The 24,226-nt window shown below is 39.1% G+C and overlaps 1 protein-coding gene across 5 annotated transcripts in view; it reads left to right on the top strand.

Moving 5' to 3' along the window:
* Nucleotides 1–24,226, top strand: part of LRRC58 (leucine rich repeat containing 58) — a 106,344-nt gene that overhangs the window by 17,688 nt on the left and 64,430 nt on the right. The window contains exon 4 of one of the 5 annotated variants that reach the window (XM_042954974.1): nucleotides 1,512–7,453. The exons of the other annotated variants lie outside the window; for them this stretch is intronic. Within the exon in view, the coding sequence (XP_042810908.1) occupies nucleotides 1,512–1,720 (209 nt within the window). The 3' untranslated portion in view covers nucleotides 1,721–7,453. Of the gene's footprint in view, nucleotides 1–1,511; nucleotides 7,454–24,226 lie in introns of those variants that run through there. 5 annotated transcript variants of the gene reach the window in all.

Here is a 24,226-nt window from a genome sequence, read left to right as displayed (position 1 = left end):
AAAAAAAAGACAATACCCTGGGCCGTTTCTGGCCACTCACTCTTAGAAATAGAAGGTGTTGTGCTGTGCCAGATTAGATGTGCTTATGCTCTTCTCTGTGGTTCTCCTTTCCCAAGTTGGCTTTGACAGTGGTAAGGGACGGTATCCTTTTAAATGCTTTTTTAAAATGACTTCTTTAGTATGTTGGCGTGTCCTTTATCTCAGAAACAAAAATACTTTAAAAATTATTAGTTTAAAAGTTAAGATTATTAATTATAAATTGAGCCTTTGATACTTTCCCCTCAGACTCATTAACTCTTGAACCCTAAGTTAAACAAAAATAAGTTTATATTTTGTGAGGGTTTTTTGTCTTTGTAGAGTCTGAGATCTCAGAAATGACAAGGTAGTATTGTACTGTTTTAGCGCATGTTAACTCTATAATGCTTTATTTTATTACTTCCATCTGTTTTCAGGATGCTAACACATTTTAGGGAATTTATTATCAATATTAACTGACCACTTTATTGCATTTATTTTTTTTCCTAAATTGTTCAAAGTAACGTACCATGAAACACCCTTTTTAAACTATGAATTATTCTTATAGTATCAGAAAACTTTAAAGTTAATGGGGAAAGTATTAGGAAAAAGTTAAATAGAAATCATTATTTCTCCTTTTCTTGAACCACATCTTTTTACTTTAGTCCCTTGTGTGATATACACAGAGTAGTTGGTGCCAGAGGAATCTTAGAAAAAAGAGGTTGAGATTCGCTGCAGAAAGATGATGGGACCCAGAGTTGTAGATGTTCCAGTTAATACTGAACCCTGAGCCACAGCAACCTCTGCTTTCCTCTCAGCTCTAGCTGTATTTTTACTTAGCTGAAAGACCCCAGATTCAGGAGCACTAAAGTAGGAATCAAAAAAGGGGAATACTAGTTTCAGTCTACCTAACAATATATAATTGCGTGAAAATCAAGTGAGATCATTAGTGAAACCGCTTTGAAACCTGTAGATTCAGAGCCTGTGGAAATGTAAGATGGCATTTTGCCTTCCCAGTGTATATGAACAGGAATACCAGAAGTCATCTCCTTCCTGCACATTTTGTAAATGACAACTTAATCTTTTAAGATCATTATTAAAGCAGTTTTATGGGCTTTTTTAAAGCTTCTTGACTGAAGGGTAGTACCAAGGAGTAACTTGGGGAACAGAGGAAGAACACAACGGTGGGTATCCTGTAATTTCTCCATCAGCCACTGTCCACCAAGTCACCCAGAGAAAACAAGCTAAGTAAACAGTATCCCTTTAATGCCAGCTCCCTTTAAGTTAAATCTTATCTGGCCTTCTCTTTGCAGCCAAATTGCCATCCCTAAGACCTTCTGCTGTTTCTGTAAATACCTATAGAAGCAACTACTGCTTCTGCTTAAAAGAGAAGACTGTATATGACTTTTCTTCAGAATGCTGGAGAAGGGGTTGAAAAAGAAATGGCTCTTTGCTTTGTAATGATTATTTTGTACTTAATTCCTTCTTCTTTCCAGGAGTCTACTTTGACTGCTGTGTCAGACAAATTAAATTTGTGGACTTCTGTGGGAAGTACCGCCTCCCACTGATGCACTACTTATGTTCCCCAGAGTGCTCTTCCCCTTGCAGTTCTGCCTCTCACAGCTCCACATCCCAGAGCGAATCTGACTCAGAGGATGAAGCTAGTGTTGCTGCACACAGAATGCAGAAAGTTCTTCTTGGTTGAAAAGAATGCAGGGTGGTGTGAAACACTAAAAGAACTGAGCAAATGTGGTTAGAAAAGAAAATTGAAGTTCACTGGAAACCAGATCTTCATCTTGAATGTCTGTGAAAGAGTCGGAGATGACGGAAAAGATTTTGTATTTCATCTTCTTATTCAGCAGGAATGAGTCCAGTTCCATGTTTGGATTCTTTGAATATAATTTTACTCTGAATGGCAGTTTCAAATTTAGCTGATTCTTTGCAGTTTTCACTCAAGTTTTTCATGAATCATACAGCACATTGGAGCATTCTGAAGAGCAGTGTTATAATAAACCATGAGTGGTGTGACTTGTGACAGTTGAGATGAAGAAAGAAGTGATCAGAGCTGTAATTATTACCAGAATTGTCCTTGGGTTTAGGCCGAACACTATCCCATAACAGGAACTGCCCTCCCTTCTTGTATCACCCGTGTGTCTAGATTCCAGAGCCATTCAGATAAGTTCCCAGATGGTTACATAGGACCTAACCCTTTCTGACCTACTAACTGGTAAAGTAAGGAATATAACTTTTATGTGGGATTTTGAAACTCTTCAGTATGCTCTTTTGTTCTATATGATTGTGGTTTCCCTTCTGTAATCCAGCAATGACTGTTATAGTGCCTTAATCCTAGCAAGGTTTTAGAAACTTATTCAAGGAATAATGCCAGAGTAGCCTGTATAATCTGACATACTATGCAGAATGCTTTAAAATATACTTTAACAGAACTAGGTAAACAACTATATATCTGACATCAGAGCTCATGGCCACCTTAACTTGAATTTTTTGTTTAAACATGAAGTGATCCCTTGTAAGCAATCACTTTTGCATTTAATGGGAGGCAACAGTCTTGATTAATCTTTTCATTAAGACAGATAATAGCTTTTGATATAAAAATCTGTCAGATTTCTTTTGACAGAAAAGAGATGTAAGCTCAGAAAACTTCTTTGTATCTTGCATTAAAGGAGTGGGAAGATGATTTAAAAATTTTTAGCTCACCTCTGACTCCTTTGCCTGTGTGTACTGAACTGTAACTTTCTGTACATTTTAAAGAAAAACTAGAAAACTACTACAACAAGCCAAATAAAATTGTGGGCAGCACTCATTTATGTAAAGACTTTAAAGCAGTCTCGAAATCGTGTGAAATAGAGCAATTTCTAAAACTAGTTTAACCATAGAATACTTTATGAAAGTAATGTATTGATAACAAGAAATTTATTGAAGACATCTAAAGTATAGCAGAAAAATGTGTCACAAATTAATTGCTATTAGAAATGACCAAATTTTTATTAACTAGTTTAATATGCAATAAAAATTGAATGATAGTACAATTATAAGTTGATATTATAAAATGCACAACACATACTAGCAGTCATTAGATAACTGACCAATAATAATAACATGATGTTTTGTTGGTAAATGTTACCTATACAGTCGTACGCAGGTCAGAAACACATTGGAACATCAGAGGATCTCCTTTCTGACTTCTTGGCTTTCATGACTGGGGCACACCATTTCTTAAAACCAGATTGTTGTATAATAATAATAATAATATGTACATATGTTAGGGTTTTGTCTCATGTTATTTTTTATTTTAGAAGAAAATATACTGTAGGATAGTTCAGACTTTATTATTTTATTCATGAAACATCATGAGAGTTTCATGACTGCAGTTGTGAAACGCTGCTATAGAATGAATCCCTTCACCTCGTTATAATGTAGTAAGATTCTTTTTTCCTTTTGATTCAGAAATTGTCTATGTCTGTAGAAGTAATCTAGTATGTTTCTTCTGCCTAGCAATGTAGTACATGGGTGATTATATCATAATATGGAAGTAATGGAAAGCCTTTGTTTACTTTTCCACTTGAGCCACAGCAAGCTGCATACTACAAAATTAGGAAAGGTAAAGATGACTTAGGCAGTGCCTAAGTGGCAAACCCAAAATGTTTGTAACTGAGTTAATATCAGTACATAAAATATTTTCATAGAAAATAATGTATTCATAGTAATATATCCAAATTGATAGGACCAAATTTTTCTGGCTTAAATGCCTCAGTTTACTAATTTATTACCAGCTTGACCTAAGTAACAGCTTGGGTAATCTTCTGAGAGTTAGTCTTCGTAAAATAAATGGGTAGGTATGTCAGTATAGTATTTAACCATACTTACCTCTTTCCAGCTTCCCAGAAAGAAGTTATACTGATTGGTCTTTACAGATGTAAATAGGTCCAACCAGAAATAGTTTCTGGACTTTGCTTTATATGTAGATGTATACCATAATATACAACAAAATGTTTGTTGTACGTGGACATTTGAAAATCTAAGATCGGTGTGTAGCTGTCTTTAGTGACTTTTACAAAACTCTACATTTCAGTTGTTTTATCTTTTTTGGTTTTTTGTTGTTGTTGTTTCGTTTTTAGGAGTTAAGGTGCCAGTGTTGCAGGGGGACCTTGGGCTAGTCTTGTCCCTTGAACACAGATCAATATATTTTTTCTTTTAAATCTTTGACCTAACCTTTTATAAGAGCTGCTAATAATTTCTAAGATTTTTTGTTTCTCTCCTCTACCTTACCTTTTTTTCATAAATGGTGATTGGTAGAAATTAGCCAGAAGATGAAATGCAAGGGACTTGATAATTTAACAACCAGATAATCAATTCCCGAATCATATAGCTATGTATTTTAAATATAGTCTCTCTCTTTAGTTGCTAAGTCATCTGTTTGTGTTTAAACTAGTTAATAAACTTTATTTTTTGAGATTTACAAAACCTGCGCTAATTTTCATAGTGAAATAAGTTTTTGATACTGCTCTAATTTTAGTGACCAGAACTTCTGTGTATCAAATTACTTCACCACAGCATTAATGTGTCTAGAATGGAATTTTTCAGTGTTCATATTTGAAATGGAAATGGGTACATTGAACATTCTTAGTAATCTTTATTCTTAGAATCCAATTCTCAGCATCACCAACTCAGTTTGAATAGTCCTAGGATTTTAGGAAATAGGAAGATTAGCTGATAGAACATTTTGCTTCCATGGTGCCAGGGGTTGGCTGACCTAACGACAAGCTAGTCGAGGTTCTTAGTATTCCTTGTATTTGAGTACCAGAGGTATATCTGAGGGTTTACTGTTCATATTTTACTTCTATATGTATGCCAGAGGAGTCTCTTATTCTGAAATTTCTATTCTTTGGAATTTTAAGTAACCAAATTTAAAAATAAAGATGCATTGTAAACTGTACCTCAAATTTGAGAAATTTTTATGTTGATGTAGATAAAAGTTAAAGGCAGTCCACGCTGGTGCAGTGTAATACTGCAGACCAATTCTACCAAACATTGTAAATATCAATTTAAGCAAAGAGTAGGAAAAGGCTGTTTGCTGGAGTGTTAAATGAAAGAAATCTTTATAACAAAGGGCAGGAAAAGAGAAGTCACCAGACACCCCAGGATAGCCCTGAGCCAAGAAAGTTCTTTAAAGTAATAGTGAATTGTTTTAAAATCATGTGGCCCATTGACAACCATCTGAAAGTCTTTATCACTAAGTTTCTTTGGTTTCTGCTATTGGGAGATTATCCACATCCCTCTATGATGACAAGCCAGCAAGTAAATAGGATTTTCTTAGAGCCAACTTTGCTCTTTCCAAAGGGAGAAAGTAATACCTCATTAACCTGAAATTTATGGTACAGCCTTAGTTAGTGTTTACCTTTTCACTATGTAAAAAAAGAAAAAAAATACTAAGCAAATAATTGGTGCAAATAAAGTTTGATCTTTTAAAGCATTTTAGCAGTATTTATTTATATAAAATGTTATTCTAAGTAATAAAACCCTTTGTAGGCAAAACAGCAGTTATAATATGTGTATGTAATTAGTTAAGCTGCATTTATTTAGAAATACCTAATTTTTACTTAAATGACCCTCTTCTTATCCAAATTAGAGATTGTATTATGTTAGTATAAATATTATTCTGCATTTAGTCCAAAATAGCTTTTAAAAGTTCTGCTGGGTGTTAACAATAAAGGCTGATACGTATGTTTTTAGGCAACATGATCTGTGATACATACTTCTGTCTGTGTAGAAAAGAAGTACCTGTCACTGTTTCTGTATTAAGCACCATACTCTGTATAACATTAATGTGATGAATTTAATAGAATCCACTTCTGTATTTTCATTATAGCCATGATCTTTTTAAAGGCAACAGTGTCTTCATGTATGCTCAGAAAGTGTATGCCTTAAATCCTTCATTGTAGACCCAAAGTTTGGGGCACTGTCATTTAGTAAGTGGTTTATGACAGCCTAATGATCTTTTGCATTTGACTTGAGGGAGGTAGACTGTGAGTGACCTGAGGAATTCCTTCCCCTAAAACAGGGCCTAATGTCTATGAGTCTAGAGCTTCTGGAGAAAGAATCCTAATCATGCATACTATGGGAGAAGGTCAAGCCATAAGGATCAGGGTCCTCTGAAATAAAATCAGTGAAAGGTATATTCTTTTTTATATTATTTTGTAAAGTAAATTTATCTGCTACCACTAAGGGTGACAGCATATAAAGGCTGTCATGTTAATAGCATGATGCAAAGATTTTACTGCTGTGAGGCCTAGGATATTTTGTGAGTGGTTTCTTTGTAACACTAGGTTGCAAGGGGCTATGTTTTAACATTTTTCATGTAAATATCTCCATTTTTCTGTCTCTCCGTGGTCCATATTTGTTGCGAATTGATGTATAAAATAACAGTTCACTAACAACAAACATTATTGAATTATTACTCACAGGGTAATACTGATTTAGGTGCTACTAGACTTTTACCTGGGATTTGTTAGTCTCAGTTTGTCCTAAGGTACAGTATTCAATCTAGTAAATATTAAAACTTACTAGTTTAATGAAGGTTATGTATATACCACTGTACCAGAAAGCCATGGTTGGATTGACTGTATGCATTCACCAGAACTTACTTTCTGTGGTTGTGAATAAATGGGATAAAACTTTTATTCTAAATTGTAGTTAGAAGAAACTGGGATAAGATTGAAAATGCTGTTGCTGGTACTATAAAACATTACTAAATTGGTTAGTTCTTCTGTCTACAACTGATGTTTTAAGAGAATCCTTTTAAACTCAAATGGTTGACATTGATGTGGTCATTGATGTGATGTATGTTATTTAGAAGGAATATTAATTTCAACAATCACTTTACAACAGTTTAATCATGGAGAGACCTGTGTGCCTATAATTGGTGTTTGTTGCATTTCTGAGCCCACTTTGTATTCATGAGAAATGAAAGTATAATGGGAGAAATATTTTAAATTACCAGTATTTTAACTTTAACTTTTTATAAAGTTTGGGACTTTAAAGTATCAACAAAGGATATGGAAAATATATGTACTTTTGCTTTAGTCAGATTACTTTTTATTGTCTGATTTCTTAATTTTATCTACTTGAAATCTTGTGAATTACAAATATCTATAAATATATAGATATTTAAAACTTAATGATAACAATAAATGTAATTCAGCAACATGATTCAACAATTATATTTCCTTTTCAGAATAAGATACAGTTAAGTGCGTCAAATTTATATATTGGTAATGGCAAATGGTCTAAAAATATATTTAAGCTACTTCAATTCTATACCTCCTTTTTCCCCCCACAGGACTCACAAGAGAATGTGATGTTATATTAACCCTCTGTGTGAATTTTGCCTTATTAAACATTGTGCCTTATTTTATTAAAAGTGCTTTCTTGGAATTTGATTCTGTATTCTGGAAAAGTGGCAGTATTTTAATTTAATTGAACTTTTAGAAAATCTAAAATCCTTATAATGTTGGTATTTGCCTGATTACTTGCTGTACCACTGCTCATCTATTTGTTGAACTTTTTCAGTACATGAATACATACATTAAATTAAGCATGTATTAGCATTCACTCTCTGTGCTGGATGCAAAGGATAAAAGATGAATTAGACCAGGTACCTTTCTACCACAGTTCCTTCTGCTTCCACAGTCTTATCAGACTTATGGATGCATGTTCTAATAAGAAGTTGGTGAGGCCATTTTGCTGATGAAGGTCAGGTACTCCATTTCATTTAGTCCAGAATCAAACAATCTTAACACGAAGTAGTATAGTACTAACAGCACACTAATATTACGGTACTTAGTATTGTTCTTTAATGCCATTATTTTGGTGGCCCTATAACACCTGACATTTTTCTAGATTCCAAAATTGGAAAGAATATTGTGGTTGGTTATGAGTTGAGGTAAGCAGAGTGGGTAGAAAAGACACATTCTTTGCAAAACAAAACAGGTAAATGTTTCAAATTTGCTGAGATGGAAAAAGCTTACCACTTCCCTGGTTAGTATATAGGAGGGCTTCTTGGTTAAGATAGGCTCAGAAATTGAAGGGCAGAAGAGAAAAAACATTGGGTGTGTTAGGGTCAGGCGTAAGGCAGGGTCAAGATAGGAGTCAGAGGCTAAAAAATTTTAGCGGTCAAAGGCTTTATTTGGGAACTAAGGTCTCGCGGGCGAGGTTCCGTGACTCGGGGAGAGAGAGAGAGTGAGGAGTCAGGGAAGTCGCCCCCAGGTATGGTGGGTGAGGTTTTTAAGCTGCAGCGGTTCCAGGTTTAGGTCCAGGTGGGCCTTTTTCACATCAGGTCATGCTGTCGCTCGGTGATTGGTTGACCTCCAATTCGTTCTGGCACGCTACTAGGGGCTTTTCATTGGGTTGCGCTGGCAAGATGGCCGTCCCCCCTACTGTGGTTCCAAGGACATCCTAACATTCCAACCTCTTATTGGTGATAATGGGCGACGGATCTGATCTGGCTGCTTCCTGCGGGTGTAAGGGCGACATCATGGTTTGTGGGGTCTGAGGTTGGAATGTGGAAATATGGCCGGACCACCATCTGGTGAAATGCAACCTGGGAAACTTCATGAATTCGTTTTCGTACGAAACGGAGAAAACAAGGTAAGAGCATAAGTATTATACAGATAGCAACTAGTGGTGTGACTATGGTGAGGAGCCAAGTTAGGAGGGGTGATTGCCACTAGGAGGTTAGGGGGTCTGAGGATCCTGGGCGGGTGGATAGAGTTTTGTGGATTTCCTTTAGGTGTTCTATATTGGTTTCAACTAAGCCTGATTTATTGAGGTAGTAGCAACATTCCTCCCTCAGGAACAGGCATGTTCCCCCTTTTTCTGCTGTCAGGAGATCTAGGGCTCGTCGGTCTTGTAGAGTGACCTGTGCTAGGGAGTTGATCTGCCTTTGTAAGGCAGATAGGGAGGTTGCTGAGGCTTCTAATTTATTGAGGATGTCTCGGCCCAACAGGGGGATGGGGCAGGAGGGGATGACTAGGAAGGAGTGGGAGAAGTGGAAGCCATCCAGGCAGCAGGTGAGTACTGGTGTGCATGGGGGAATGGAGGGGGTGACATTTATGCCCATGACCGAAACGGAGGACGGCATGGTGGGGCCGGAATAGCTCGGCAGGACGGAATAGGTAGCCCCCGTGTCCAACAGAAAGGAGATGGACTTACCCGCTACCTGGAGTTTTACCCTGGGCTCAGCGTGGGTCACCGGAGTTACTGAGTCCGGGCCTCCTCAGTCGTCATCCTCCATCTCCAGCAGTTGGAAGGCAGAGTCCAATCGGGGTGAAGCCTCGCCACGTGGGGGAGTTGCTAGTCTGTTGTCCCCTGGGTTAGGACAATCGGATTCCCAATGGCCCATTTGCTGGCACAATGGGCATGGACTGGTAGGCTTTTTGGGATAGGGACACTGATGAGACCAATGGCCTTCTTGGCCACATTTAAAGCTTGGCCCCGGAGGGGGCTGTGGTCCAGAGGGCTTTATTGCGGCTGGCCTCAGGGCAGCTACCAAGGCTTGGGTCTGTAATTGTACCTTTTGTTGGAGACGGGCCTATCGCCGTTGTTCTTGAGCTTCCTCTCGGCCATTAAAAACTTTAAAAGCCATCTTTACCAGGTCGGCCATAGGGGTTTGAGGACCATCTTCGGCCTTTTTTGGGTTTTTTTTGAATATCAGGGGCTGATTGGGAAATAAAGTAGGTGGCCAATACTGTGGCCCCGGCGGGGGTGGTAGGGTCTAGTCTGGTATACTGGGTAAGTGCCTCTGTGAGCCGGCTAAGGAAGGCTGCGGGATTTTCACTGGGGTCCTGTATTATTTCTTGAAGTTTGTTAAAATTTACTGATTTGGTTGAGGTTGCCCTCATGCCTGCTAGTAGGCACGGGATCATCTGGTCCCGGCGCCGGTGACCATTGCCTGCATGTTGGTAGTTCCAATTGGGGTTGGCCGCCGGGACAGCATCGGCCCCTACAGGCATAGTGGGGTCGGTCATGTGGGTTTGGTCTGCATGTTCCCTGGCTGCAGCCTGGATGCACTCCCTCTCCTCAGGGGTGAGGGTAGAGGTGAGGATTACATGGATGTCATGCCATGTGAGACTGTAGGCTTGGGCAAGCTATTGGAATTCCTTAATGTATTGGGTGGGGTCAGACAAGAATGACCCTAGCCGCTTTTCAATGGTGGATAAGTCTTGGAGGGAGAAGGGGACGTGAAGGCGAACCAGGCCTTCAGGTCTTGCCACCTCACGGAGAGGTAAGATGGCCGCTGGGGTCTGTTCGCTGGGAGGGGCCTGAGCACGAGTTCGGGATGATATGGGAGGCGAGGGCGGGACGGCTGGAGGTTGGGAGTACGGAGGGGGGCGAGGGCTGGTGCGCGGTGTGGCTAGATCCTCTAACGGGTGGAAGATCAGGGAAGTTGGTGAGGTGGGGTCGTCAGGGGGTTGTGGGTGGGCAAGGAGCATGCATGCAGAGGGGCAGGAGGAACATAGGTTGGGGTGAGACCTGAGGTCCCAAGAGGCCATGACGTAGGGTATTTCTCTCCATTTTCCCAGCCGATGGCAGAAATTGTCCAGATGGGTTAAGATTTGGTATTGTAAAGACCCCTCGGGTGGCCATTGAGAATCATCTAATTTGTAGAGGCCAGACTACAGTGCAAAGGCAGATGAGTCGGTTACGACAAAGTTCACCTTGTAAGCCCAGGAGCCGGAAGTTTTTTAACAGATATTGTGGGGGAGGTAAGAGATCGAGGAGGTTTAGACTCGTTATTCGCCATTGGCGTGGCAGGGCGAGGTGTCCCTCGCGCCGCAATAAGGGGCCTATTGGCGTGCAGGCCTTGCAGCATGCGGAGGAAAGGAGACTGACTTGCGAGACGTCTCTTGTGGGTGTCAGCCATAGTTGGAAGAGGGAAGGAGGGGTCTGTCCTGCTTACCGGCTCCTGTAGGCGCTTGAGAGTAGGGTGGTTGGCCTCTGGCTTGGCAAGGAGGGAGCTCAGCCAAGGGAGGCGAGCTACTACCTCTCCCCGGGTTTCGGCACCAAATGTTAGGGTCAGGTGTAAGGCAGGGTAAAGATAGGAGTCAGAGGCTAAAAAATTTTAGCGGTCAAAGGCTTTATTTGGGAACTAAGGTCTCGGGCGAGGTTCTGTGACTCAGGGAGAGAGAGAGAGAGAGGAGTCAGGGAAGTCGCCTCCAGGTGTGGTGGGGTGGGGTTTTTAAGCTGCAGCAGTTCCGGGTTTAGGTCCAGGTGGGCCTTTTTCGCATCAGGTCCTGCTGTCTGTCACTCGGTGATTGGTTGACCTCCAATTCATTCTGGCACGCTACTAGGGGCTTTTCATTGGGTTGCGCTGGCTGGCGAGATGGCCGTCCCCTCTACTGTGGTTCCAAGGACATCCTAACAGGGTGTAACTGACGTCTTTCCTGAAGAAAAATTTTCTTTAATGGCTTATAAACTGTAGATACTAAATAGGAAGGCAGAACATTTCTGGGGATAGTAACACTTGGACATGTCCTATCCACATCAGTCACTGCCAACTTCATGAGCAATTCAATTCCATCAACATTCTCTAGAATGTTAGAGCTAGAAGAAACTTTAAAGGTATGAAATGGACTCACTTGTTTGAGAGATGAAAAAAATTTAAGCAAAGAGAGACTTGTCCAGGAATCAAAATGTCTGAATCTTGAATCCAAGCCTCTGGATTCCCACTTCACTGCTACTCACTATAACATTCTCCTTTATCTAATACCGTATTCTATGACAGGATATCATAACACTATTGGTACTGAATTGTTACTTGCCAGCCACATTCAATGTGATGCTGCTGCACTACATCTCAGAGTATTCACAATTTTATTTTTTTTTTATTTTTTTTTTATTTTTTTTTTCAACGTTTTTTATTTATTTTTGGGACAGAGAGAGACAGAGCATGAATGGGGGAGGGGCAGAGAGAGAGGGAGACACAGAATCAGAAACAGGCTCCAGGCTCCGAGCCATCAGCCCAGAGCCCGACGCGGGGCTCGAACTCACGGACCGCGAGATCGTGACCTGGCTGAAGTCGGACGCTTAACCGACTGCGCCACCCAGGCGCCCCATATTCACAATTTTAGATCTGGTAGGAAACTATAGATAATAGTAAATATCTGGGAGCTTGTTACTGTTTACAAAGCACATTCAAGAACCTACCTTAATTAGTCCTCATGACACTTGGGGTAGGGTTAGATTTGGTGAAGTTTGTTGGTGTAGTTTCCCTTCTCTGAGTTTAAAATAAACAAATTGACATGGACTTGAGAAAGGAATCTAAATGTCAACTTTACCATACCGGAATTGAGCTTCTTACATTCTCCCTGAATCAAATGTAACCAACCAGAATCACAGACTTCCCCTGCAAGGGGCTGTCTACCCCCGGATGGCATTCCACAAGGCTGAGCAGAACATGATCCAAAGGAGGTCAGGTCAAACATAAACCCTATAGTGCTGCCCAATAGAGAAAGCTGGAAAAATTATCATCAGACTTGGGCCATCTAAGCAGATGAATTAGTCTTTCTCCCACAGGGAGGAAAAAGATGCTAGAAAGCTTTCTTCTGGGCAGCTGCTCTCAATTCTCATTGCACATTAGAACCACAATGGAACCTTTCAAAATATATAAATGCATGGACCCCATCTCCAGACCAGTTGAAACATGATCACTAGAGGTGGAGTCTAGGCATCAATAGTTGTGGAGGCTCCCAAGTTGTAGGTGACTTAGCTGCCCAGCAAGGGTGATAATTCTTTTTTTTTTTTTTAATTTTTTTTAATTTTTTTTTAACGCTTATTTATTTTTGAGACAGAGAGAGACAGAGCATGAATGGGGGAGGGGCAGAGAGAGAGGGAGACACAGAATCAGAAGCAGGCTCCAGGCTCTGAGCCATCAGCCCAGAGCCCGACGCAGGGCTTGAACTCACGGACCGTGAGATGGTGACCTGAGCTGAAGCCAGACGCTTAACCGACTGAGCCACCCAGACGCCCAAGGGTGATAATTCTTAAGTGAAAGTCCCCTCATGATGACTTGAGTTCAGTGGACTGGGGTTTTGATAGATGAAGAAATGGGCCCAAAGTGAGATGCGCCCAAGTTCTCTTAGATAAATAGTGACAGAGCTGGGGCTAGAATCCATTTATTTTTTTAATATGTGTGTTTCTTTTAATTGAACACCTACTTTAGACCAGGCACTGACTGCTATTCTAATGGTTTTTTTTTTTTGTTTTTTTGTTTTTTGGTTTTTTTTTTGCTTCTCCCTGTCAGCCACTCTCTTTTCCGAACTGAAAGTGTTTTGAGGGTGTTTAAGATGGTATATTCAAGTGGATTGGCCATATTGAAGCCAACATCAACTACATCAGAGTGTCTGCTGAATCATGGAAAACAAAAGCAGCAAACAGATCAACTTCACAAGAAACATTCATGAAAGGATGACTTGGTCAAATATTTCAGGTTATAGCCACAAGGCAAGAGATAGCCTTCCCTTTCGGTGAGGAAAACCTTATCAAGTTGTGCTCTGGTTCTTTTGACCATTGATAAAGACATGGCTAACATCTTAAGCAGCAGTGAGGAGCAGACTGACATTACCAAGAAAGATAAGAAAATGTAAGCATCTGCCTACGGTCAATCCATAAACATAGATTCCATGATAGGAAAGCAAGTTCAACTAAACTACACATTTTTATAAGCACTACACATAATTTCTACAACAGTTTGTTTTCGATCTAGCTATGAGGCTGTATGATTATTTTACTACTTAAATCTGAATAATCATGCACTCTTAATACCTTTGTAAATAGAGAAGATTTAAATGGAAAAGCAAACCTGTTCATGATGCCATGGAAACTCATGGAAAAGAAAATATTCCATGATGCCATGGAAACTCATGGAAAAGAAAATAAAAATATGTGAAATAAGTTTAACTTTGAAATTAAGCTTAGGTTACAGCCAAAAAGCTACAATTTTAGAATTTTGTCCTTATTGTTCATTTTAACCTCTTTCAAACTTGACAGTGGTCTCCAAGTTTCTTCCTTATTTTAAGTCTAATTTTATCTGTGCTCAGAACTCTTTCTATTTTTGTAGCTCTCAAATATTTGTAAGTTCTTGCATTATTCCCTATACCCTTTTTAGTCATCTCTAGTTAGGTCTTTTCATCTTTCCTTCTAGATTGGTGCACATACAGCCAGGGGCAGAGTTAGTAATAAGAACTTTACCCCTGAATCTGCAGTTAAAATTCTACCCTTTATAAAGCCTACAAGGGTCTGTTGTAGTGAATAACATGTCAATGAGTCTCTCTGAAACAATCTTTTTCATTTCTGCTGAGGGCAGCATGTCATATAAAAAAGACGTGTGTAATTGACTAATGGATAAGAAGGAATTAGATGAATACCAGGTGTCTATGACTTAAACTGCAGTGTAATTATAATTAATTCTTAATTCTGGCTCACTAGAGGAATTTCTCTCTAGTTCTAAGTGATCACAGAATCAGTGAGAGTTTGAGAAGTCATCATCACACCACTTTACACAAGAGGACAATTCAACTATCCGGGTGAGAACCTATCTTATTTTTAAGTACCTCAGAGAAGATTTTACTTCTTTAGCAATTGTGAAGCTTAACAATTGTCACTGGAGGAAGTATTTCCTAAGGTTCTTGTGATCTGTGCTAGCCAGATTAGATATGGAGACAAGTTTTAAATTATTTATATCAGCAGAGAGGCACAACGACATTAGTAATACAAAGTATACGCAAGAGTGTGTGCACGCACATATGTGCGCATGCATGCACACATGTACATGCATGCTACTCATTATATTCCTTGTGTACCTTTGGCTCCAAAATGTTGCTTCTCCCTTCCTCTCATTACATCTTCTCTGTCCTTTCTCCCAATCCAAAATTCCTCCCATCACTCTAAAAACGAATGTACACAGGAGTCACACTTCTAATAAGTGTGCAAAACCTCTTAGGAAGAGGAAAATGAGAACACAACAGGATCACAGCTCTATGCAATGGAGACCTAAATCCAATAATATAAGAACTGGACATCAACCTGGTAAGTTGAGAAAAGAGAATTCTTCACAGTGAAGCCTTCAACCTTGACACTAAGCGGCACCCAGGCTAGTGTAGCTACAGGAGCTGAGGTATCTAGGAGGAGGAAAGAAGGACAAGATGCTTCCCAGCCACTCTTGGCTGATTATTTAATGGATGCCCCAGTAAGGAAGGATGGTGATTGATAACGTGAACCACAGTGAAGTTATATATGCATATTATTTGTAAGTTTGCATATTAATCATTGTAAACTTATCCCAAAGAGAAGATTCACTCTTTTACATATTTTTGTATACCCTTATGAACTCTCAAGTAATATAATCTCTTCAAGGTGCTGTTAAGGAGAGGAACTTAAGGGGTGCCTGGGTGGCTCAGTCTGACTGGCTCAGGTCACGATCTCACAGTTCATGAGTTCGAGCGCCGCACTGGACTCTGTGCTGACAGCTCAGAACCTGGAGCCTGCTTCAGATTCTGTGCCCCCTTCTCTCTCTCTCTTTCCCTCTCTGTCTCTCTCTCTCTCAAAAATAAATAAACATTAAAAATTGTTTTTTAAAAAGGAGAGGAACTTAAGTTAGGTCAATAATTATTAATATTGAGATAAGCCCAAATCCTTGTACAATCCCGCATATTCCCACATACACATACACACACAGGTATCCATGCATATATACATATCTGCCCAGCCAAAGATTGAAGTTTGATCACTGGGCACAGAGAGCAAATTGTGCCTGTCACTTTCACCTGACCATGTGGCCCAGAGAGGAATAAATGAGCTGCTAGGTGATCCTGCAGGCAATACTGGACTTATTGTGTGATAGGATTGATTTTTTTTTTCTCCTTTCAAAGATGCAGTGCCAAAGCCATCTTACAGTAAAGACCAAGAAGTGGATCTGACATAAAGCAGGTGTTTCTTTTTCTCAAATCAGAATTTGAAGGGATCTGTTTATCATTAATAATCCTATTACCCTGATGAGGGTGATTTTCCTTTGCATGCCCTTTAGCCCCAAATAGCTAACATTTCATCTCTTTTCTTTATGCAACCATGAGCACCAGGGCAAGATTAGGCAATCATTCATATATGAACAGATCCAGAAATACAGACCCATGGGTGCACTCCTCATAAAATTAGACAGTTAGGAAGGTGGGAAGGTCATATTAGATGCAGACATTGATTTAAGGAAATCTCTTTGTACTAAAAACCAGTCTTCAAAAGATAGCTGCATCACTAAAGAGTTTGGGCACTGGTGTCTTGCTTTTCTTCCTTTTCTTCCTCTTCATTCTCTTATTCTCCTCCCCCTCCTTTTCTTTCTCCTCTTTGTCCTTCTCCACCTTCATTATCATGATGATGTGTAGGTCACAGAATTAGACATGGAGGTCAAAGAGGTATTCATACCTTCTAAGGGCTTACTAAGTGCCTAAGGACTAGAACACCAAGAAGATGGCAGTTTGAGTACAGTTGCCTTCTCTTCAACTAGCAACTACAATCTTTTGTCAAATGGCAGCTAAGACCTATGGGTGTATGAATAAATGTGAGGCTATGGGCACTGTATGAGTCCTGGAGAGGGAAAGATGCCAGGATTCCCCTCCCAAGACTACAAGACAGACCATCACTGGAAGTGCTCAGGACAAAAACAAACCAACATATCCAGGGAAAACTTGGCTTTCCAAGATCTTATGGATCCTAAGGGTAAAGGTTGATTTCAGCCCCACATGGATGTATGGCTTTTTCCAGGTCCCCAAAAGACAAGAAGGAACTGAATGGTGAGCTATGTCTTCCCTGCCTCTGAGGCTGAGAGAATCAGACCAGGGAGAAAAGGGTATCTTCCTCCCTGCTTCAATAAAAGTCTTATGAATAGTTTATCTCTACACAATGAGCTCAAAGAGAGGAAACCACTTTGCTTTCCACCATATCTATGACTGCTGCCTGTTAAGACACCACAAATAGCCCTGAGCCCCACTGATTCAACAAAGGAAATAACAACATACCCAAAGAGACTCAATAGCAGACAGGAAGATCAACCGGAACAGACAGAACAAATACCAAGAAGACACAAGTGCAAGAAAAAAGAAAGACCTTTAGCACTAACAAGAGAAAGGGGTGGGGGAGGGAGAGAAAGAGAGAAGAAAGGTGGGAACCAGAGTGGGGAGGAAAGGAATGGGGGAAGCAATGGAAAATGGAAGAAAAAAAGAAAAGATTTTTAAAATAATACTGCATAAATGAAAGGAGAGAATGATCACTCTTGAGACCTAAATTAGTGGGCTAGAAGATCAAATGGAGAAAATATCTTGAAGCACAGAGCAAAAATAAAAAGTGACTGAAATCATCAGAGAGAAGACGGGAGACTTAAGGATAGATCCAAGAGACTTAGCATACAGTATAGGAAATGTGATTGGAGAAAAAGTACATATGAAGGAAAGACAATAAACATATAAAAGGAGAAAATTTTCTTGGACCAAGAAATACCTAAGTCTACAGATTGAATGAGATCTGCAAGTTCCAAGCTGAACTGATGAACACACACACACACACACACACACACACACACACTTAGGAATATACTGGTAAAATTTTTGAACTCTAAGGGGAAAAATTTTTTTTACAAACTTCCACATAGAAAGTTGCCTTATTATAAAGAAAACAGAATCAGATCTCTTATCTGCATCACCAGCAGTCAGAAGTTAGTGGAATACTAACGTCTACAGATGTCTGACAAAAGGACTGCACCTCAAGAGCTCCATGACCAGCCAAGACATAATTCAGTCTCCACAGTGAAAGAAGATTGCAGATATGTAAGAAGACAGAGTAACACCTATGTTTTCCCACTAAATACTTTAGAAGGGGCTCTAGTCAAATAATAGAGCCCAAGATGATAAGGAAGGAAATGGTAGTGAATAACAAAACTTAGAATAAATAGGTCAATATAAAGACAGATATAGATACGTAGATAAAATACATATGTAGATAACCACAGGCTGAGCAATGTGTAAGTTGTTAAAAAAACAAAGACCAACCTTGAAAATTCCCTGTGCAGATAAAACCAGGTCAGTCATACAAAGTTTAATTTAGCTTATTTTGCAATGCTAATGTGACCTGGGTCATTTCTTGCTTGTGCCTCCAGAAATCATAAGCAATAGTTAAACTGTTTCCCAAGGTTGATCTGAGGTAACCACTGATCAATTCCCTATCATATAGGAAGATTCTAATATTATAACCAATTTCTGTGAAGAATAAACAGTCACTGCTTTCTTACTACATAAGCTGCTTCAGAACAATATACCTCTGAGTCTGAGTTCATATTTTGGCAAACTGTCTCTTTGGTGTATGTGCAATAAACTTCTACTATTATTTCAATGATTCATTGGTTTTACTTCTGTTATTTCTCAACTTTTGATAGGTGTATAATCCAAACAAAATAACAGCCAAATATATAAGGCAAAAAATTAGAAGAAATACAAGAAGAATTTGATAAAATGCATTTATAGTGATAGAGTTTAATACTTTATTTCAGAATTGGGCAAATCTGGTATATAACAAATATGGGATGACATACAAGTTGAATAATACAATCAATAAACTTGATGTAATAGTTCTGTATAGAGTCTAATATCCCTCAAACAAACAACAAAACATTTTGGAGTACCCATAGAAAATTTACAAAAATCACTCATATTTGACCACAAAGAAAGACTTAACAGATTCTAAAAACCACATTCTCTCATCTTAATTCAATAAAGTTGACAATAAATAATGTAAGGAAGACTAAAAACCATATACAGAGGAAATCAAAACAAAATTATAAATACAGTATTCATAAAGCAATGAAAAAGAGAACGCTTTTTACCAAAACCCAAACATCACAGTGGAAACTGTACTCTGAAGAAAATATATACCTTAAGTGATTTCATTATTAAAGAAAACATAAAAAATAAAGTTTGTTTTTATCTTAAGAAATTAGAAAAAAGAGCAACAAAGTAAAAAAAATTGGGAAGAGCAAATTAATCAAGATTAGAGTTAAAATGAAAGTAATAGAAAAGAGGTAGAAAGCACAAATAAATTTAAAAGCCCTCCTTTGCAAAATATCTGACCTAATTAAGAAGAACTGTGCAAAAGTAGATAAAATTATGAATTCTGTAAAAGATGACAAGTACAGGAGAAATTAAAAGTATAATAAGAAAAACATATGGCAACAAACTGGAATCCTAAGGAAAATGGGTGATTTCCTAGTAAAAATACAGATTGCCAACATGGATCCTGAAATAAGGAAAATATAAATAGGCCATTTAGCATAGAAACGATAGAAATGTTTAAAATGGTACTTAAAAACCTTGCATTGGAAAAGCCCACAGGATTACATGAGTTCATAGCTGAGTGTTAGTTGACCTTTAGAAATTTATGATGTTATTTAAATAGTCAAAGCCTAGAGAAAAAAAATGGGACTCTTCATTTAAAGAGAAAAAAATGAGACTATTCTTTAAAGCTTGATGTTGTTGACATAGGTGCAAATGATTATAAGATTCACATTATTTTATGTACCATTAAAAAGTACTTTCTTAGCTAGCACTTACAGTTTATATTTTAAGTGTATGGAAAGCACTGCTTTAGTCCTATTTTAAAAGACTATCTTCTATCAGTCTTGTGCATTCATAAAAAAAAAAAAAAAAGTCTTCATGCTCATACTCAAGCTCTTCTGAATCGTTTTCAATTCAAAACTGTTGATCTTTGTTTTTTTCCACACAATATTGTCCTCCATACCATCAAAAGTATTGGCAATACTGCCTTTCCCAAAAGGAGGTCTATGAGTGTCTCTGGGTTTGTTTATTTTTACTTTTTCCCAAATGCTGGTGTTCACATTCACAAGTTTAATGCCATGGCTTTTTAAAAAAAATTTTTTTTAATATTTATTTTTGAGACAGAGAGAGTGTTAGTGGGGGTGGGCAGCAAAGAGAGGGAGACACAGAATGTGAAGCAGGCTCCAGGCTCTGAGCTGTCAGCACAGAGCCCGATGTAGGGCTTGAACTCACAAGCAGTGAGATCATGACCTGAGTTGAAGTCAGACACCCAACTGACTGAGCCATCCAGGCACCCCAGTGCCATAGCTTTCTTACGCCTGCTGCAGATGGCAGTGGAAGGTCTCAGACAAGTTCACACAGGCACAAGCACAGAAAATGACAGCTATGTCATGACTTAGGCCTTGCCAACAGCAACTGTCAGTCACATCCTTATTTCTAAGATACTAAAATATGAAAAAACATACATCCCCAAATTGGTGAAAAAGAGTAGTACAAAACCAGAAAACTATACACTAATCTCACATATGGAATGTAGGTGAAAACATTATAGATAAGGTATTAGCAACTGGAATCCTTCAGTGTTTCAAAAGAATAATGACCAAACTCCAGACCCTCAATTCTGAGGAGACGTTGGGTAATTAACAGGAAGAAGAACTGAGTGAAGATAGTCAAGCCATGAGTAGCACAGTGCTGGTGTCACTTTTTTAGAAAAACAGTACTTGACCAGGGCTGGAAGTACAATCCTAGTTCAGTCATTTAGCATCCATGCAATTTGGATCAGTTCATGTCATTCTCTGGGTCTCAGTGTCCTCAAGTAAAGGTGGACATACCCAGGGTCCTTTCAGGCTCTGATGTTCTCAGCATCCATGGGTCTAGGACAGTGTCTCATCCACCAAGAATCCAGCCCGGGTTTTGCATGGAACTCTGTGCAAGTCAAACCCTTGGTTACTCAGGTAGAAAACTGGTCACACTGCCCAATAAATCCTCCTGCTCTTTAATTTCACACAACAGTGCAGAGTCTAATCACAACTCGGATGGAAATAAAAAATTACCAGGCTGCCCTCCTCAACTTATTCCAGACAAACATGCATGTCCTGGCTTCTTTCTGAACCCCCCCATAAAAGACTCAGTAGGCCTCATGTGCAATAGGCTTCAATGAGAGTCACAAGACAAGGCATTGAATTTGTTTTTACTGCCTCCTCAGAGCTCTCCCACACACTATCTCTTCCTGCAGCTCTTTATTTTCCTCTTGATACTTCTTATATTTAAAATAAATTTACATGTATTTGTTTACTTTTTTATTGTGGAAAAATATACATAACATAAAACTTGCCATTTTGACCATTTTCAAGTGTACAGTTCAGTAACATTAAGTACATTCACCTTGTTGTACAACCTATTTACTTAATTCTTCATTAAAAAAAAATTACCATATGCCTTTAGAAACAAACTCAAATAGCACCTAAAGTTATCAAGTGAAATATAAGTCTCCCAGTCATTCATTTCAAAAGAAATAACTCTTAAGTTTCTTTTGGATCCTTCCAGAAACATTTTTAATTTGTATACCAGCACATTGTGCTGCCCCTTGCTTTTTTCATTTAACAAAATATCTTGGAGCTGTTTTATGTCAATTCATACAGATCTTGTTTTAAATATGAGATTATGAGACAATTGATTTAATCAGTATCCTACTGATAGCATTGTGTTGTTTCTAGTTTTTGTTGCTGTTGTTTCTCTCACAACTGTTGGTTTTGCTATTACAAATAATGCTGCAATAACCATCCTTATATATATAACTTGTCATTTATTACCTACTACACCTGTCATCTCAACTCCTAACTGTGGAATTGCAGGATCAAAGGGAATGTGCATGTAATTGGTTTATTTTTTTAAAGACTCTCTTCTTGTTAGAGTATAAACATGAAGTAGTTTTGTTTTACCAATTGTCACTTTTTTTTTATGTTTATTTATTTTGAGAGAGAGAGAGAGCATGTGCAAGCAGGGGAGGGGCAGAGAGAGAGGAAGGAGAGAGAATGCCAAGCAGGCTCCATGCTGTCAGCACAGAGCCTGATGTGGGGCTTTATCCCACGAACCGTGAGGGGAAACCAAGAGTTGGATGCTTAACCAACTGAGCCACCCAGGTGCCCCTGACAATCATCACTTTTAATGATGTTATACTGAATACACTTCAGGATCTTAAGGGTGTCTTGAGAAAATTCCATACATTTCCAGTCCATTTAAAACTTCAAAGCTGATTCAAAGCTCTACCTTCCCTTGAGAGACCTAGGAGCTCCTTCAATGATAGAAATGGAATGGAGTCAAGGTAAAAGGCAAACGCCTCTTGACTTTAAATATCTTGGCTGTGCTGCTTCTCTGGCTAAGCCAGGCAGATAGTTGATGTTATTTGTGTGGCAGGCATCAAAATGTTGAGTTCTTTGAAGGGGTCTGGTGAAGCCTCCCTCTCTGCTGCATAGCTCCCCTGACAAAGATGATCTGGCTCCAGCTCAACCTTCTATTCATTCCCCACCTTAGCTTCTAATACAGGGCCACTGGGGTCCTTCATTCCATGGCTATTGCTCTCCAAATAGGTAACCTTCTTGGATGGAGTACTGGCTAGATAATTCAAGTACAGATACTTTCTGTAGGATCCTCTCAATACGTAGGACAAACAAGTGTCCTTGCCACACTACATCATGGAAAGCCAGCTGCTATACACTTTCTCCAATTCTTTTTCCCATATTAGGTAGGCACAGGGGAAAATAGACCTGTATATGCCTAAGCAGACCTCATTTGGAAATGAAATGTTTATCTCCCTTTCTTTCTGGTGTCCCTAATTTCTATTAATGATTCTCTTGGCATCCCCACTCACTTGGATTCGGGGAAGAGAAAGCACTCATCCTTCTGTCACCCAAGGAAAGGCAAAACCTCTCACCATGATCACTGTAGTCTATTATCAGAAGACCACTATTGACCATTTCTCCCATTCTTCCTGTCTTCTTAAATAGACTCAGAATGCTGTTGAGGTGGTTGTGGTGGTGGTGGTGGTGGTGGTGGTGCCACTTTTACTTCCTTCCAGAAGCTCTACGGAGGTGTTTGACCCTATCTCAAAGTGATGAGTTGATGGTTCTCTGGAAAATGTATACATATCTAGTTTTTCTTACCTAGTGTCTTGTGGTGTCAACTTTCAGTTTTAAATGCAATTTATGAACAGAAGTCCCTCTCAATTTATTGTTACATTCATTTAGCTACTTACAAATTACTCTCTAAAAAGTAATGCCATCAACAGCATATGGGAATGCCTGGTTTGCCCAAGCTCTCCCTAACATTCCCTTAACATTTCTGAAGACAAAACTTTTTAGCAAAACCAAACCTCACAACTTTCTTTGTCTTCTACAAAAGGAGGAAGAAAAAGAAGCCAGATTGGAAATTCAGAATACTGATCCCCCTGCTATCATATGAGTATTTCCTGTGTAGATGTTGGACTATTTTGTGTGGATTTGCTTGACCTCTAATAATTAGCTACAGAGTAATGTCTTAGTTCTGCCAGCCTGAGAGCAGGTACTACCAGAAGGCAGTGCACCTGTTGTGAACATAGGGCCTGCAGGGTAGAGGAGAAACCATGACTCCTTGAGGCCAATGTTGAGGTGCTTAGGGAGAGACCTCAAGGGGACTGTGTAATAAAAAATTTGGCTGGCCTTTGCCGCTGGGTCCTGAGAGGTAATCTCTAAATCCCTGGAATTTTTGGAGTAATAGGAGAGACTTTCTTATTCATGGTCAGTCCCTCAGACCATACGTGATAGTTTTTGTTAGCAAGGTGAGTCATGATGGGCCCCTAGATCATTTATGCTAATGAGATGTCTTAGGATGGAGGCTAGCTATCCCAGATGGTTGGGGTTTTAAGTGATGTGATATCAATTCAACTTCTAGAAAAGGGAGAGGTCTGGAGATTGAGTTCAGCTACATGGTAATGATTCAATCATGGCTATATAATGAAATACCAGTTAAAACTCTGGACACCAAAGCTCAAGTAAGCTTTCCTCTGCTGTGTGTATTATCACACATAGACGTGTTGTCCAGGAAGGCAATATGTCCTTGAGGATGATGGGAGCTTGAGATCTTCCCAACCTGCCCTACATGTCTCTTCTTTTGGCTGATTTTGCTTTGTATCCTTTTACTATAATAAAAACTATAAGTATAGCACTTTCTTGAATTCTCTAAGTCATCCTAAAATATTATCAAACCTGAGAGGATAGTGGGAACGCCAAAATTTGTAGCCATCAGGTTAAAAGTTGGCCTGAGCACCCCTGAACTTACAGCTGGTA

The sequence above is a fragment of the Panthera leo genome, chromosome C2 (genome assembly GCF_018350215.1).
Source record: "Panthera leo isolate Ple1 chromosome C2, P.leo_Ple1_pat1.1, whole genome shotgun sequence".
Taxonomy (NCBI): domain Eukaryota; kingdom Metazoa; phylum Chordata; class Mammalia; order Carnivora; family Felidae; genus Panthera; species Panthera leo.
This window is presented reverse-complemented; position numbering and strand designations above follow the sequence as displayed.